Genomic DNA, 19,197 nt, shown 5'->3' on the forward strand with positions numbered 1-19,197 from the left:
AAATTTATTTTTCCGAAAGCTGTGGCATTTACCAATAAAATTAAAAATCAAAAATCAAAAATCTGGTTTGTTTTCTTGCGAAGATACATTTTTCTTTAAAATCTATTGATCTCTTTGATTGAAATTTCTCATAAACAGTCTTTACTATAAATACGAGGGTTGAAATGAAAGTTATATCTTTACCAATTTTTTATATTTTGTATCAGGGGTTGAGGAAAGTTTTTGTATTGTATCTATAATTCAATAACTTCAGAATCCACATTTTTAATTGTATATCCATTTTAAAAAACATTTTTTCAGTCGAAATAATATGAAAATCAGAATATAAACTCAAGTTTTCTATAATTTATTATCACAACTTTCCAATTTCTATTTAGCTTTTCTTTGTAAAGCTTCCCTTTTCTCTTTGGCCCATTTATTAAATTTAGCTTTCCGTTTACCCAAATTCGTTTTATTAAACCATTTTTGAAATTTTTTCCAGATTTTATCAGTAATCGGTTGAATTTCCTTATCGACGAAATATTCATAAATTTCTTCTGGAACGAGCGGTTTGAAATGTAATTGAATGATCCTTCTAGGAGTCAGTACGTACTCTAAAGCTTCTCTAAGTAGAGGTAAAGGATAATTTTGAGTCACCTACAAAAAATATTTATTGAAATCATCTATATACTACATTTTATACTGTCGGAGATTATAATATAAATTTTTCTTTTCGTATAAATCTCTTTACCTTCGATAAGGCGGTAACGTTGAAATTTCTATCAACTCCTGGGTATCTCATCAACAATTCCCTCCAATATATGTATACACTATTATAATCTGTACGTGGGATGAGAATATGTCGTTCGTAAACTTTTTTTAATTTAGCTTGAGCGCTCCAAGGTTTATTTGTAACACCTAGAATGAATTGGTTAAATTGTTGTAACTGCGCGAGTCAAATTTGTTGTAGTTAACTCAGTTTTCCATTCAAAACAATAAAATCAAAAGAAAATGAAATGAAAGCTTTTTTGTATTTACCTAAAACCAAAACCCGATCGGTTATTTTGATACCTTTCATGATTTTCTTGATTTTGGATCCGATGCGTTTCGGATTCAAATATTTTTCTTCTTTGGGTACTTTTTTATAAAAAGGTTTTTCAGCGGCATCGAAATATATTATAGATGGAGCTAGAAGCTTCGTCATTTTATCAATTAGATGTACGAGCATTTTCATTCCTTTACCACCTTCGTATTTTCCCGCCAATCTTTCTGGCGATAGATCAAAAACGACCGATCTAGTTGCGTTGAAAATCGCGTTCGCTAATAGATGTTTTCCGCTTTTTTCTGGTCCTAATATTAGAACAGATTTTGGTCTTTTCATAGTTTCAACTCCAAGAGGTATGATGCAATTCATTACTACAGCTTGACGAACGTCCAATAGCTGAGCCGGGGGATCGAAATCCATATTTCTAAATTCCCAATTATTATAACTAAAATCCCCGTGGAAATCTTCCAAACTAACTTTGGGGTATGTTCTTATTATTTCGTTATCTACTAATTCTTGGAAAAGATCTTGAATTTCTCGATTTCCGGTTAGATCTTTCTTACCTTTCTTTTTCTTTTTACCTTTTTTTGCTTTGCGTTTTTTCCTTTTTATTTTTTTTAAACCGTATTTAACGCGATCCTCGTCGAGTGCTTCGTTCAACATATCCAATTCAACTCGCATCATATTATCAACAATTCTTCTACATTCGAATTGATTATCTAGCAAAGTCTTATCAGTTATTATATCCATATAATGTTTTTCTAAAGGATTATCAAAATCGTTACGTAAATCCCATATATCCCCGTGCTCCTGCTGTCCTTCCAGATAAAGCGGTCGTCCTACAGGATCTTCGTAATCATATTCATATTCCCCCGGTTTTCTTTTTTTCTTTTTGGCAGCTTTAGCCGCCGCTATCTTCTTCATTTGTTCTATTTCTTTTTTCTTCTTTTCCGCCTCGGCTTTCTTCAATTTCTCCTTTTCCTTTCTCTCTTTTTCTTTCTGCGCCTTAGCGCCTCCAGCTTTCACTTTCTGTCGTCGTTTCCTTTCAACTTCATCTATAAATTCTTTGGGGGTCATAGTTTCCGCGCGTACCACCAATATAGTACCGCCTTTTTCTTCCGGAGGTATTTCGTCGAATTGTCTGACTTCTTTATACCAAAGCGCGAACCATTCTCTAATTTCGTCGCCGATGTCTTCCATCAAACCAGGCGCTATCACTCTGAATACTCTGGATTTTTCATTATCGATTGCTTCTACGTATTCCCTGATGCGTTGATCTCGGTATTCCCTGCGTTTTTCCAAATTTCTGTTGAAGATTTCTTTATATTCTTCGGATCTCCATACTGGTTCGTACATTCCTATTAAATGTCTTCGTTTTATTTCGTGATGTTTGATCATTCGACGAACGGTAAAACCCCTCCAAGCGCTTTGTATTTTTAAAGCTGCTTCGTTTTCCTTTTTTCTAAGTTCTTCTATTTCCGATTGATTTTCTGGTTTCGTTTCTATTTTTTGTTGTTGTTGTTGTTGTAATTTTTCACGTACTTCCTTAGCTTTCTTATATATTAACCATTTCGTTAGGAAATATAACCGTTCTTGTCTTCCTCTTTCTGCTGTTTGTATTAATTTAACTGCTTCTGTTATCAATTCTTTCTGCTTTAACTTCTCTAATTCTTCTTCATTCAATTGTGGTTTTTCTTCTTCTCTGATTTTTTTAGGTCTCTTCTTTTTTTTAGTCTCGTTTGATGGTGGTGCTTCTTCTTTTTTATCACCTTCACCAGTACTACCAACTTCTTTAGGTATATTTTCGAGGTTTTCCACGGTTTCTTCTGGTTCTGGAGGAGGCGGTATGAATATTTTTTCACCTTTTTGTATTTTTTTCCACATATCTTCAATGTCTATTGGTCTATGATGAAATAACGATGGATGTAAGATTTCTACATCATATGGTACTAATTTTAATTCCACCAAAGTACCATCTATGTAATGGTATTCAGATAAATCGAGATCTAGTAATATATTATTGAATTCTAGTAGTCTTATAGCTGCGGCATCTACTAGTTTCTTAACAGTTTGACGTTTCTGTGGTTGTACCATTTGGTCGATGCAAGTATCCAATTCTTGATATAGCAAACAATATCTAGCATAGAAATCTCCAAATAATAAATTCGCCATTAAACGATCGTTAACTGGTTTAGCTTTCTCTCTCCAAAGATCATCTCGAAGCGTTTCGTTTTCCAGTTTCTTTTTCGTAACGATCCATTTATTTACATAATATTCAAAAGACATTTCACTGATTAGATAAACTCACATGGATTTCAATTAAAACCAAAAAAAAAAACAAATTTAAAGATAATTCTACATCGAATATATATAATTATTTATTTTGACATAAATCTGAAATGTCAAAAGTTTGGAAATATTTGTTTGACAGCTATACACGATGGAAACGATTTATTTTTTGGTAAATTCAAAGAGACATTTGGTGGACTGCGATTCGAAAACAGATTTTTACTAAAAAAACTTCCGTAGAATCTAACGAAGACTAGGTATAAAGAAAATTAAAAAAAATCGTCTCTATAACTTACTAACAAATTTTTTATAGTGAATTTCCGGTTTATATTTGAAGTACCCTCGTATATACAGCGTTAAAGAAATTAAGAAACTATGTTTATCAATTCAGATATTATTTATTTTGATTACAGGAAAATATTAATAGTTAGATGGATCAATCGTATAATTTATTGTTTTAAATAGATGGACCTCGTATAATTGCGCGCAACGAAGCTATGCGATTGGCCGTGGAAAATACTCCGGACCAATAGCGTTGGAGTTATAATTTTGCGCTTACATTTCGGAGGAAATTCCGAATGTGTTGTCAGTTTGCGTGCGGTTTCCGTGAAAAGTGGATCGTGACGGAAACTTCGAAGAAAACACTCGATCACGTGTGAAAAACTGTAATGTATTTATTTAAAAAAAAGGAACTATGAGGCTCGTTACGTGTGGAGTGTGGTTACTAACTCTATTTTTATATGGTGAGTAAAATATTCTCGAATAATAATTATATAAATTATTCATTATCGATTTTTTTCCCGAATTTTATTCTAATTATCCATTTTTGGTGATTTCTACGAGGGTTATTCGATAAAATTATATATAACAGTGATGTATCGACCCCCCCAATTTTTTGTAGGTTCAAAATCTATTAGATTTTCTACTGCGAGGTTGTTTACTGCTATCAGAGCTGTTCAATAGAAGAGGGTCTGAAATTAATTAAAATTTTTCACTTATAGGTTTTATTGATAAATAAAATCAATATTTGGTTTCCAAAAAATACCAAATTACAGTTGAGTCTTAGCAATTATTACAAAACTTTGTCTTTTCGAAACTAGTTTTCCTTTTAATTTTGTGGACTGGACTATTTATAGTTTTGGAAAGGAATTATTCCTTGGATCTACAGTCTATTTTACACCCAATTAAATCATGTTTTTCTGTGTCCTTCATTCTTTTTTATCTCAGCTTCTATTTTCTGTTATCTTTTTTGTTGCTTTTTGTTCATTCATTCGTTTCAAATATCCAACTGTATTCATTCAGTATTTTTTTTTGAAAAACTCACTAAATTCAATTCTCTATTCTCAAATATATAGATACAGATCTTTTTTTCTGAGCTTAGGCCTTTTAATTTTCAACTCTGAATCTCTTTAGATCTAACATCATTTTCCTGTAGCTTCCATTTCCTATTTTTTCTCATACTTAAACTAAATATTCTTTGGTATTATTTTTTTTTGTAACTATTAATTTTTTTCGTCAACAATTACGAAGATGTAAACAATTTTATCTTTAGCTAACGCTGATTTCTTCAAAAGCAACCAAAATTGATATAAAATCATATCTAACATAAGTATTTTTCGTTTTTGAGTCCCTCTATATACTACAAATTGTGTAAACTGTCTTTTCAAATATTTAAAACAGAGATTGGGTGTACTTAATTTCATTAAATTTTTTATTAAGTAAACTAACAGAGAGCTCGTTCGTGCTAGAAATTTTTAATGAAGCAATCAGATGCGGAACACATCGAAATCAAGCTATTTTTTTTTGTTTGTCAAATATTGTGGGAAAATGTGATGAAAATTTCAAAGTAAAAGGAAACTTCCTTCAAATATTACGAGTGTTCGGACCATTGCTTTTCCTCTATATTGTTTAGACTTTTTCTTATATCTATGTATCTTATTTTATCTTTATCTTCTAGAATATTTCATCTCTGTCACCTGAATTTCACTTTTTTTTCGTTCAGTTAACACCCAGAATCATTAATCTAGTATTTTGAGTAATTATATCTGTATCTTATGTTCCATTTTCGTCTATTATTATATTTTTTTGTTATTTTCTATTATTATAACATTGTCTACAAATGCTTCATCACTGATGTTAACTGTAGTTGCTTTCCACGCATATTTTTTACTCAAAACAACGCATCTCCTTTTAAATGATCATCCAATATTTGTTGTTAATCCTTCTGATGTTTTGTCATTTCTTTTTGTATTATTTCCATAATACTTTCATTCGTTTAACAAATTTTCTCTTTATGTACTCTATCAAATGCTTTTTCTAAGTCGAAGATCTTTACTTAGAGTATATTTTCTTCTGTTATCAATTTTCTAGTGAATACATGATTTTGGATGCTTCTTCTAAATCGAAATCCGTTTTGAGATCTTCGATTGTGTCTTCTACTATTACTCTATTTTTTTCTGTTATTCCTCGATGGAAAATACAAACTTTTATATTGAAAATGGGTACTATCCATAGGTGCTTATTCATTCTTTTTTTGTTATTTGTATGTTGAGGAAATTCCTGCAGTTTTATTTGGAGTGAAATACACGATAATTTTTGATAAAATATGCTTAGTGCAATTACTGAAATGATTTCTATCATTGTAGCGGATTATATAACATCAGATGATACTGATTTTTTGTATAATGAATCCCAGGAGGTGCAAAAAGGGGCAATCATTTAATAATGATGACAGCATATCCATCATTTACCCTAAATTGGCTCGAAAACTTTCTTGTGGTTTCTAACTTGAACGTTGGGGGGATTGTGAGAGTTCCGTGTAAGTTGAATATGAATAAAAGTCGAAGTAGATTTTGTTTAATACGTGTAAGTTTAATCGAAAGAAAAATATCTAGTAAAATAAATGCGAATCTACCAATTAGTTTTGGTATAAAAAAACAGAATAGTACGAATTGATCAAGTATTTCATTGATTAATTTATGTAGTGGAACAGAATATTCATGAAAAGAAAAAAATGCTACACGTCCATGTGTCTACGAATGCGTCAAATAGAACCAACTCGATTTTTCTTTCTTCATCATTATTCAATGCTTTCTGAAACTAGCTTTTTTTTCTTTTTCTGCTAGAATCGCCTTTACAGATCAGTCCCATGTGGTTATCTGTACATTTATGTCTCTCAAAGTTGTTTTTTCACATCTAATGTACTTTAAGGTGTCTTTTGGATTCCAATAGGTCTTGTACATGATCATCACCACAAGTTCTACATTGGAATGTGATGCTGAGACATTTTGAAACTGGTTGAGTCTATTTTTCTTTCTTCTCTTTACAGAATTAGTTTTTGTCGAATTCTGTTCTATTTACAATCATCCAGTGCTTCCTGGAACTGTTTTTTTTCTTTTTCTGCTAGAATCACTTCTATAAAATAGTCCCATGTGATTATCTGTATCTTTATGTCTCTCAAACTTGTTTTTTCACGTCTAATGTACTTTATGGTGTCTTTTGGATTCCAATAGGTCTTGTACATGATCATCACCACAAGTTCTACATTGGAATGTGATGCTGAGACATTTTGAAGCTAGTTGAGTCTATTTTTCCTTCTTCTCTTTACAGAATTAGTTTTTCTCGAATTCCGTTCTATCTATAATGATCCAGTGCTTTCTGAAACTAGTTTTTTCTCTTTTTTCTGCTAGAATCCCCTCTATAAAATAGTCCCATGTGATTATCTGTATCTTTATGTCTCTCAAACTTGTTTTTTCACGTCTAATGTACTTTAAGGTGTCTTTTGGAGTCCAATAGGTCTTGTACATGATCATCACCACAAGTTCTACATTGGAATGTGATGCTGAGACATTTTGAAGCTAGTTGAGTCTATTTTTCTTTCTTCTCTTTACAGAATTAGTTTTTCTCGAATTCCGTTCTATCTATAATGATCCAGTGCTTTCTGAAACTAGTTTTTTCTCTTTTTTCTGCTAGAATCCCCTCTATAAAATAGTCCCATGTGATTATCTGTATCTTTATGTCTCTCAAACTTGTTTTTTCACGTCTAATGTACTTTATGGTGTCTTTTGGATTCCAATAGGTCTTGTACATGATCATCACCACAAGTTCTACATTGGAATGTGATGCTGAGACATTTTGAAGCTAGTTGAGTCTATTTTTCCTTCTTCTCTTTACAGAATTAGTTTTTCTCGAATTCCGTTCTATCTATAATGATCCAGTGCTTTCTGAAACTAGTTTTTTCTCTTTTTTCTGCTAGAATCCCCTCTATAAAATAGTCCCATGTGATTATCTGTATCTTTATGTCTCTCAAACTTGTTTTTTCACGTCTAATGTACTTTAAGGTGTCTTTTGGATTCCAATAGGTGTTGTACATGATCATCACCACAAGTTCTACATTGGAATGTGATGCTCAGACATTGTGAAGCTGGTTGAGTCTATTTTTCTTTCTTCTATTAACAGTACTTGCTATTGTAAAATTCTGTTCTATCTACAATCTTCCAGTGCTTTCTGAAACTAGTTTTTTCTCTTTTTTCTGCTAGAATCACTTCTATAAAATAGTCCCATGTGATTATCTGTAGCTTTATGTTTCTCAAACTTGTTTTTTCACATCTAATGTACTTTAAGGTGTCTTTTGGATTCCAATAGGTCTTGTACATGATCATCACCACAAGTTATACATTGGAATGTGATGCTAAAACATTTTGAAGCTGGTTGAGTCTATTTTTCTTTCTTCTCTTTACAGAATTAGTTTTTGTCGAATTCTGTTCTATTTACAATCATCCATTGCTTCCTGGAACTGTTTTTTTTCTTTTCTGCTAGAATCACCTTTACAAACTAGTCCCATGTGATTATCTGTATCTTTATGTCTCTCAAACGCCTTACGCCTTCCATACTTGTCTTTCCAGTCTTCATTGTGACAACAGATACAAAATCTACTCTTGGCAAGTTCTGTTAAATCTATCATCACTCAGTGAGATTTCTATATCTTGGTGATTCTGCTAGAATATTCTTTATAGAGCAATCTCGTGTGGTTATATTTTTTTGCATGTCCTTTGACGTCCAATAATCTTCAGTGATTTTGAAGAGGTTAAATTCTAGCATTCACATGTGGATCACAACATTTTTTGAATTATAATTGCGGGGCATCCATAGTATCTTCCTCATTACCACAGAATCTGCACTTTTGAAGTGTTGTAACAAACAAACAAAATTTTTGTTTCTAATGATAAGATAGACACCTGTAGACGTTGATATGAATCTGAAGGGGAATTATATATTTATATTTTGCTCACAAAAATCTATGAAGACCGGCTTTTTTTTGAACTGCGTAATCAATTAGTTCCATAATTAACTGTATTGTAGTTAGACGGTTGGTTTATTTGAAAAAAAAAATCGTACCAGCCGAACGTTCGTCTTGATTATTGACCAAAGTTTCTCGTAATATTCATTAATCACTAGAGATTATCTTTTAGACTACTCCTTAACAAAAGCGGATTACAAACGGCAATTAAGCATGCACAAAGATATCCGTCTTCCGGTACATTTACCTTAGAAGACTATATCGTGTTCGAAGCCTTGTAGAACAATGATAATATACATATTAACTCCCCACGAACACGAAATGCCAAATAAATCACTATAAAACAACAGATTTTTTCTTGTATTTTAATTATTGCCTTCCTTTGGAAAGGTTTCAAACGAAAAGTAGTTAAGATCGACGGAAATTTTTATTTTTATGTCTAAGTCTAAGACTAAGAGATCATAATCATGAACAATATCTCTCACACTACTTAATTGATAAGAATCTAAATTTTTTAACATTTCAAAAGCTTATCTAGCTTATGTATTTTGGGCGTGTACACAAAAAATATCGTAGGGCTCGAATTAATTCATAAAAGGACACCTTCGACACGGTAAATCCGTACTTCAGGTATAACTTTAGAAAAGGTGGAGTACCAGGTCTCTTCTCACCAAAAATTTCCTGAAACTACCGTAGCTATACACCCTCAGAGTCATGGTGGTTTTGTCTTCGTTAAACGTGTGGTAATTTGCACTACAACCGAAGAAGAAGTTCATGATATCAAGCAGATTGAAAAACCCTGAGAATCATCTTGTGTGACATGAAAATACGCAGTTACAGATGAATTGGATACAGTACATTCCACCACCTCCTGGTACTCTAACATTATCTTAATACATGTCTTCGTTTTCACTAGTGGAAGGTCTTTTCGTAAAGCTCTGGTTTACTATGGTGGTTTTGTCTTTGTTAAATGTGTAGTGATTTGTTCTTACTCAACGTTATCTTCTTCAGTTGATGTTTCATCAAGATCTAGAGCAGATCTAACCTTTAAATGGGTTTGTGTTGATGCTTATTTTAGTATCGCAAATCCACTTTTGATTATGTTGTTTTTGAGGCTATGTACGTTGTAGCAGCTTAATTATTACTTTGAATGCTGCTGGTACAGCTCCAGAGATTTTTAGATCCTACAAACTCTCTTCTCAGCCAACCAGCACTTTTCTTCATATTCCATTCAATTTTGAGTATATTTAATACGATTTTGATAAGATTATTTATCATAAGAATGTTAGAAATAGATTTCCGTTAAAAAAATAATATTTCTCGTTTTAATGAATTTTTTACACGATCCTAGCCCCTTATTTGTGGATTCTAACCCGCCGTTGATTTGTTGACGATAGGAATTTGTAAAGTTGCGGACCGGACCGTTTGAGCAAAGCATATCCGGCTCATAAAATGGACATAATGAGTCATACTAATAGGTCTTATCTCCCGCGGTTCACACATGGGTGAATTGTGGTCATTTGCTTTTTGGAAAATGCACAGCTTGCAGGTTCATACCCCGCGGTTTCAGGACTGTTGTCAAATGATATAAAAACGTCCAAATCCACACGACATCTACTCAAGTTGAAAAAACAAATTTATTTTCTTTGAACAGATATAAATATTAACTTTTTTTTATACCAAGTAGATAATCAGTTTTTAATTCTAATGATAAAACAATAAAAATAGACATTGAAATGAAAAGTTTCAGAACACTTTTCCTTTTTATTCTGTCAATTTCCAAAATTTTCTGCTAAAACTACTCCTACTAATCCAAAAAGTATTTTTTTCTAACAATAACACCCAAAACTGCTCAATAGAACGTGCCCGGGGAACGTTTTGAAGATTAAATTCTTTCAGTTCAAATCTCTGGTTATTCTGGTCTATTAACAAGAGGCTAGATTCGTCCAAAATATTGGACTTGTATATTTGCCTGCTTCGGATATAACACAGAGCAAACTTCATCCATGATCACAACTCTGTTCTTTGTGAAGTAACTTCTTCTTAATGCATTCCTTTTTCCTTATATGGTTATATAGACACCAGAAATCGGCGAATTAACCTTCTAATCGATGATCCTTGATAGCACATTCCACCAAATCATTTGACTGGGCGTTAGTCAAAGCCGCCCAGTTTTTGGAAAGTTTAAGCATGGTATTCCTTGTTTGATAATCGTCCAACTAAACTGTGTGTTTTTTTTCTGTCGCTTTATTTTTTTCTTTCAAACTTTCTTCTTTTGCATTATTATGCTTGGTTTTTGCTGGATGAAGTCTCAACGGCATTGAATTTTCCAGATTTTAGTACTTCGAAATTGATTCTTCACAAACTGTTTTAGCCCAAGTCTTCTTAGAATTTTTTAATGTCGTTATAATCTGGTTTTTATTAGATAAAAAATGAGCTTGTTCGATAGAGGAAGGTTTTTGATTATAGTCAAAGACTACAAAGTCATTTTCACAAAAAATCTTAACTTCTAGCTGTTGTTTTATCTGGTGAAGATGAACAACCCTTCATTTTGTTAACACCAAATATACAATCACGATTTTTGTTATATTATTTTCTGTAGAAATGGTTTCAATGGAAATTCTTCAATATTCTCATCCATAAAATCGTAAAACACAGATTTCCAAGGTTCATTTTAGTTTAAGAAAATTTTAGTTTTGTTCCAATCAAGTATTTACAGGTTCGATGTGAGATTTGATAATATGCTAGATATTCTGAATAAAATAATAAAACTGGGCTATATAAGGACTATATTGTGGATGTCCAGTATTTTATACAAACAATTTCTTGATTAAATATTTGCAATTTTTCAAAATAACTTTGTGTTCTAATAAAACGTATTTCAGGATTTCAATGAATCTATTTTAAAATAAATGAGTTTAGGAATAAAATAAATTGTTAATTGGGTTATTTCCAACCACAATTTCTTATATAAATTATAATCACAAATTCTCAAGACTCATACATATAAATTAGATAAAATGTCGGATCGATATTTTGAAATACATCTTTAATTTCACTAGAGACCTAAATTATGTTTCATTTTTGTTTCCCGACACGTAGAAAGTTTTTTAAGATTAAAATAAGGTTACATTGAAGCACAATTTTATTATAAAATGAAATTTTATGTCATTTAATATACAATGTAAGTTAGATTTAATAATTTTGGTTCAATAAAATAAATAAAAGTTTCTGATTCAAACTAGCTTTTATGTTTTTATGTAAATATTGTTGTACCCGGTAGATAACGTTTTATTTATGATTTTGTGCGATGCTGCATCAGAAAAAGCGTTCCAAAAATTACGCTAAAGAGGTCGGAAAAGGGACGACAAATTTTCTGTGTTCAAACATTCCAGCAACGTAGTCAAGTTTTATTTGTCTTTCCAGGAAAAGGAACAAACATGTGGGCACCTTCTCTTTAATGTTTTATAATATAAGGGTTGCAATGGGAAATGAATATTTCATAATCAAATTTCTAAGCAAGCTGAGATTTGAAATTATCATTTCGTTCAAACATAAGACTAGTAACTGCTTTTTACCATCAATTTTGGTTTCAAATTTACAAAAACGACTTGCAGAATAAATTTTCTACTTTATTTTCCATTTTTTGAAATTATACAACCATCTTGGTCGATGATTTCGAAAAGGTTGTAGCTTGGGAATGACATCGTACAACTTCAAAACCAAATTTAGAGTGAGAAATGACTGTCTTCTCCATTCCAGTATCCCATGTTTTTTCACGACATGAATCCATAGCAGGTGTCCTCAGCATCCACGAAATACTCTTAATCTTTTGTGAAAACCTCCACGAAATGTAGAACAGACGTAAACCCCACATCTCGAGCTCCACGGGGCTAATGTGGATCCAATATGAATCTCCCCATAGGATACTAGCACTGGACCTCTATCAAAATCGATTTTTCTACTTTGTAAATTGTAAAATGTAAATCAACAATAACAAACTGTAAAATTAATCATAGTAGTAGTAGAAAACGACCAGAACTGGTCGCCAAATCTGTAGAACATAATAAACCAATTTCATTGACCTCACGAAAGAGTTTGACGGGATTAAACTGGAACGAGAAAAAGCAAAATCGTTGACGTGATCTAAAATCATGAGAATGGCATTAAAAGAAAGTTAGATGTTAAATAGAACTAGAAGACATGAAGTAAGACATAGAAAGAAGCCGACAACATCAGATCATGTGACCGAATGGGTATTGAAGAAAATAGCAACGGATGGATTCCAATTAGAGCACTGAGTAGTTGTCGACCACGAAAGAGGTAGAGTGACATCTATAATCAAAATTTAAAAGAGTAGACGATGAACCTATTATGAAAAAAAAAAATAGTAGTATTTCGAGATTTTTTAAACGAATTGGTAAAAAAAAACGAGTTTATTTGTTATCCCTGGTATACATTCATCATCTAAGACAAAGATTGAGAGTGGTCGGTCAGCGATAACCCCTAGCTCAAAGTTTTAATTGGATTAGAATCTAATTTGGTAGAGAGTGACCGCCAAGTCTAGGAGGTCTTCCAGAACAAATCAATTTGGCCCCGTGATAAATTATAGATCTAAGTTGGCGTTAGCCGGGCGTTTCCCTCTACTCTGGCACAGATTTATTGATATTAATTTTATTGAGTGGTCTTTTTATATCTCAAAGTTTAATCCTTTCCGTGTTTGCGATGAAGATGGGAAAGAAACGTTTGAAATATTATATTTCATCCCCGTTTGTTTGTTATATAAAGGTATTGTGATCGTTGAGACATACCTCGCTTTCATAAGCACATTACATGCACAATTCCCGAATGCCTTTCCTGCTTTCCCTCCCTTCATCACTCGAATTGGCTTGTTTAAATGTCCAGTCGATTGTTTAGAAACATATCGCGCGCGCGAGTGAGGTTATGTTATTCATTACGTCCTCGACCGCGCCATGTAGTATTGTCCCACCTGTCCGCGCCACGCCGCTCTCAATTAATCACTGCCTACTTGATGGATGAAAATTATTCTGCGCTCTCCATCAAATTTGACAGATTTAACAACAACTCTCAAGATTCGGAACGTTAATCTTATACCCGAGACCTTTCCAAAATGGATATTTGCATTCGGGAAACGGGATTTCGAATTCAGATTGCTATCGTTCTTTGTCAAAAGTTGATTGTAAAATCGGACATATTTGAAATTACGATAAAAGATTATAGGTTAGATATATAGTAAATTGTTAGACAGCCGAACCGAACCTGGAATGTTAATAACCACTTTATGTAATGCAAATTCGGATTGTTCACGAGGACAAACTCTTTGATGATGAATCGTTACTTCAAACTATCGATTCGAATATTCGTGTATTATTATAGCGTGTATTATTATTTGAACTGCAGAAGTTCTTTTTGTAATTAGGAATCAGAAACATAAGCGACAATCTGTATAGAGTTGATTGACGTACGTCTAAATTCAAATAACGAAATAAATACTGAGGTTAAACGCATTGTAATAGTTAAGCGTTGTCACAAGCAAAAAATATATTTTTTTCTTTCTCTGCTACCTATCCACTATTTTTGAGGTTGGTGATCACATCAGATCCAGATCTTCTCTATTTCTCAAGCTTGTCCTCAAGATATTTGCTTTCTCGCGATTCCCCGTTTACCATTTATTCTATGAGTTGAAGAAGTCAGTACTTTGGGCCTTTGAATACATGACCCATATAGAAAATTTCTCTGTCTTGTCACATTCTTCTTAAGATCTCTTCATTTGTCATTTGGTACTTCTAATATTCGACATTTCAATTGTTTTATAATTTCTTAAGTACCATGCTAAATATCTTAGTTTTAAGCTAGTTTTGGAAGTGAGAATATTATCCTCATTATCCCAGTCCACGTCCAACCAACTACCGAGGTTCTTGTACTACGAAATCCTTTTTATAATAAGAATCTTCAAGCTTCCCAAAATGACCATCAAAATCTCTTCATTGTTGCATAATCTTTGAGCTATGTTTCATCTTTAGGAATCCGAGGGTGTTAATTCTGGAGAATATGGTGCATGAAGTAGAGATTCAAACTTTATTTGATTAAGTGTAGTCATTGAAACGACACTATCTTCTTAGCCAAATACCGCCGTTTTTGATTTTAGCTCCTTACACTTTTCCCAGCGATGTTCAATAAGTTCGATACCCTTTTTATAATAAGAATCGACAAGTTTCTCAAAATAACCATTAACTGCCTTTATTGATGGAAAATCTTTTACCACCAGGCAATATTGTCAAGTGTGGGAACAGAAAATAGTCCAAGGGAGCCAAATCTGACGAATGAGGCAGCAATTCATTAATTTTGTCCATTGCAATAATGGATATGTGAGCTGGTTCATTGTCTTGAAGAAACAAAATTTTTTTCTTATCGAAATACGCGGCCGGTTTTCCTTGTTTTCTTCGCTTAAACGTTGCAATAATATTCGCCGTTGATAGTTTTTCCTTTTTCGAGATAGTTAATGAAAATTATCCCACGCGTAACCCAAAAAAACCGACACCAAGATCTTGTCTGCAATTGGTGCGGTCTTTGTCTTCTTTGGAGTCGATTTTCGGTGCAAATTTTCAGCTTTCAGACCTAAAATTATTATAAAATTTGCTCTTTCAACCTCCACCCAATCCTCAATCCAATTGGGCATCTTTGAAACGCGTTAGTAGATATTTAAGAAAATCTGATACAATTAACAGATGTCCTAAACGAAAATTATGGTATTTTGGGCATGGTAAGGCAGTTGTATGTGGTCTTAAAAGAACTTGAAGGTCATACAGGATATTGAGCAGTATAATATGTTGAGTTTTATTTAAAAAAAATCGCTCACATCTATGTTCACATTTACATTTGTTTATTCTGAAATGAACCTCTGCATTTCAATTAACAAACCAAGTAATGCGATCTGGTACCGTCAGCCAACATTGTTGTCTCCCATTAAACAGTTCAAATAGTGAAAATATACGTTTATTATCCTCTACGGACGGTTGCCGTCCGACCGGGAATCTACGGGCACAGGGTAAACAAGGACCACAAAAACACCGGGCTTATGGTGTGCAAATATCAGTCTAGTTGTAAATAAATTCCTTTTTGACTAATCTGATCCGAAATATACAAGCTTTGATATAATTTGTAAACAGTAAAGAATCCTGGTAATAATATATTTGTAAATACCGAAAAAAAAACACTTAAATTGATTGGATATCGATTTTTACTTTAAAATAATACCATGTGATCAAATTAAACCGCCACTGAACAAAATAAAAATATTTTGATACAAATCTTACAAAATTTGATCACGCCGAACAAGGCAATGCTTAATACAATTTTTAACCAAAGCAAAGTGTGTTTTAAGTACTTTAGCCAAGTACTACAATCTCTGATTTATTTTTTACCTATACTGTAGGTAATATTTGACATTTTACCTTCGGAGTACAGTATTTAAACCAATATCTATCAAATTTCGTGTTCATTAGTTGGATATTTTTCATGTTAGAAATTTCCAAAGTGAGTTTCATGGAAGAAAACCAATAGAAGTAGGAAAATATGAAAAATTTCTAATGAAAAACATTGAGAAAAATACTGAATATGAAGAAGACTTATTATTGAAGTATTGCAATCATTTGAATATGAAAAATCTTCTTTTTCAAATAGATGTAATTCAGAAACTAATTTGGAGCAGTTTGCATAACATAAAAATTATTTTCCCTTCGTTTTACTACTGTAGATAAAACTGAAACTAACTACTATATATTTTAATCAAATCTATGTAAATTGAACAAAGAAGAAGTCGTTGGCAATATCAATAGTATGAAGACTTGTGATTAATGTACGTCTATCAATCGATGGTTTCTTTCATTGAATATGACTTGGTACAAAAAGTATGAAACACATCACGCTCTTTCACCTCACAAGGTTAATTTGGACTAAACTACAATCATAAACGTCAGAGAAATAGTTGATACTGAAAAAATAATGAACAAATCAGTATTTGCAATTTGAGCGGACAAAAAATTTTTGACCAATAATGTATATGACTAATTTTTCTTTACATTTCTTTGCGTATGCTTAAGAAGCTGAACGAATCCGGATTTTGTAAAGGATTGAAACCTGCTGCGGAGTATACATCTTTCCAGACAGTATTTTGAGCTTTCGTTACATAAAATGAATCCAGTTGGGTTCAGAAATTTTTCAGAAAATCCTCGTATATGTTTATGATAAACTTTTTCATCTGTGTCATCATTAGCGTCTATTATTCAAATCATTACTGACGATCAAATGTGAGTTATTCAATTTTTTATGCACCCCCAAGCAAGACTGAGCCAGTTGATGACAAGATGATTGGTCGATTTCAACGTTTCGGATTTATATTATGAAGGATTTACTATAACTTCTTTTATTTTTCAACGAGAAATGATGCCAGATAGTAAAGCTGTCAAATTAACTCGACGCCGTTCACACTTACCCCAAGTGAGTTATAAAATGTTTATTATGGTGGTGCTTTCGAATTTTTATTGATAGAAACGGGCAAACAGATACAATAAAGCAGCAATTTATACCCCCCAATAAGACTATTTTTAATACGGGAGATATTTGAGTTGTTTAAACTTGAAACATTCTTCTTGGTTAAAACATGGAAATCGATTTAGTCCGTCACTTTCGACGTGGATTAAACCAACAGCTGATTAACTAGCTTCGACTTTTGGTAATGAAGATGATATACCTTGAGATTATGGTATCAGTTTCCCTCGTATTCAATGAGGGACTCAAAAAAAGCTTGTGTCGATTGGTGCTGAAAAAATTTAATAGCGTTGCTTCAAAAGGTGTTGACAGGCAAAGAATCATGGATCTATCTATGCATCTAGGTGTAGATCTTTCAGAAAGAGCCAAATCCAGCAGGAGTTATTGCCATACGAAGCATTTAGAAGCATTCTTCATCACAACAATGCGAACTGTCACACATCAGTTCAAACGAAGATGTTTTTGAACAGTAAAAACATCGAATTGCAGAGTTACCAGCCGTAAAATCCTTAGTAACTGGACTGTCTATAAAAGGATGGACCAATACATTCTGGATTGTGATCAATTTGCGGAAATTTAGAAACATTGAATGATTGTTTTTTTGTCCTTAGATATTTTACCTTTCCATGAAGGTTTTTTGCTTTGGTTTCTCCAGTAGATTGTTAGATTTCTTGTTTGCTTCAGAAATTCGTAAGATTAGTTGAGTAATTTATATTTGGAGAAGGTAAAAACGATGCAATTAATTTTATTGTATGTTATTTGAATTAAACAACATATTTAATTGTATATCTATCAGTATAATCCTTGTGTGTCGTTCCAAATTCTTGGGACCATAATAACAATATAACTGAACAATCCTTTGAAATTTTACCGGTTCGTTGAGTATTTTCAAGTTATCCAGGGAGCTTATCTATCTCATAAAGACGTTCCATTCCACTTTCCTTTTCATTAAGTTAAAATTGGAAGCGAATTTCCTTTCTAGGCCTGTCTCCTCACAGGATATTCTTGTTTTTTTGGGTTTCCTTTGCTTTATTTTCTCTCAGGCGAAGGTGACGCCGAGTTTCACCAGTCGAGATACATTTTTAAGTTAATAATTCGCATTTAGCACAGATTTATTTATACATCCTGTATATATATCTTATTGAATATTTAGTTCTGGAAAGGAATTTAATGGAATACAATGTTATTATTAAAAAAATTTGATATCTAAGGAGGAACATCAAAAGAATCGACTCTGATGTCTTTTCCCCTATATTCCTCTTGATGTTGCTATAGAAATTGAATCTCCAATATCTCGGTTTGTGTGACGTTGGGGACATTGACGAAACGACAAAACAACTGGAAATTGTAATATAAAAATCTACTAAATTTTCATCTTCATGCCGTTATCTATCCGATTCCAACCAGCGACAGTTTCAAAATATTAATAGTTTTTCCATTAATTATTTACAAAACTATTTTCACAAGAAAAACAAATAGTTATTAAAATGTCTCAAACATATAAACATTTTCACCATTAAGTCGTCTAATTTTCCGAAAGTGTCAACCGCAGAGAATAATAAATTTTCAGGTAGCTAGTCAGGTAAGTAAAGCTATAAGAATTAATCAGATCTCTGAGTGCTAATTACACCGAATTATTCATGAATCCTGTACTAATAACAGTAGTGGATTTGAACAATAATTAGTCCGAAACCAAGGGCGATTAAGGATAGCGGAAGCTGGTGGCGGCGGTATCAAGCCAGTAGGTTGCCGTTAAAGAGGCGGAATCTCCAAAAAGGGGAACGAAATTGTAAAACAAACGAATTTACATTTATAACAATGATACAAACGAATCGATAACACATTTTCTTATTCAAAACCGAATATATTCGTTGAAATAAAAAGCAAATTCAAAAATTGGCAGCTGATATTTTAAACAATTCATCGATTATTACTTGTAAAAACATGTATTTTCCTTATTCAGTACATCGTCGAAACTTATCGGTGTCGCGCTGGCCGCCGTACCATCCGCAAC

General features: G+C 32.6%; 2 protein-coding genes across 3 annotated transcripts in view; one reads left to right on the top strand and one right to left on the bottom strand.

The window, feature by feature from the left end:
* Positions 1–369: 369 nt before the first annotated feature.
* On the bottom strand, positions 370–3,310 carry LOC130447869 (dynein regulatory complex protein 11-like). Its single transcript, XM_056784907.1, has 3 exons — positions 1,018–3,310; positions 731–897; positions 370–636 (listed from the first exon to the last, which is right to left on the bottom strand). Exons 1-3 carry the CDS (start codon positions 3,308–3,310, stop codon positions 370–372), a joined length of 2,727 nt encoding a protein of 908 aa, XP_056640885.1.
* A 588-nt stretch (positions 3,311–3,898) lies between these two features.
* Positions 3,899–19,197, top strand: part of LOC130447365 (carbonic anhydrase-related protein 10) — a 177,240-nt gene continuing 161,941 nt past the window's right edge. The window contains exon 1 of one of the 2 annotated variants that reach the window (XR_008910238.1): positions 3,899–4,056. Coding sequence is in view for 1 of the 2 variants with exons in the window: in XM_056784149.1 (XP_056640127.1) it covers positions 4,008–4,056 (49 nt within the window). In the remaining variant the exon portion in view is untranslated. The remainder of the gene's footprint in view (positions 4,057–19,197) is intronic. The other variant, XM_056784149.1, reaches the window with a different exon arrangement.

This window comes from Diorhabda sublineata, chromosome 8 (genome assembly GCF_026230105.1).
Source record: "Diorhabda sublineata isolate icDioSubl1.1 chromosome 8, icDioSubl1.1, whole genome shotgun sequence".
Lineage (NCBI taxonomy): Eukaryota > Metazoa > Arthropoda > Insecta > Coleoptera > Chrysomelidae > Diorhabda > Diorhabda sublineata.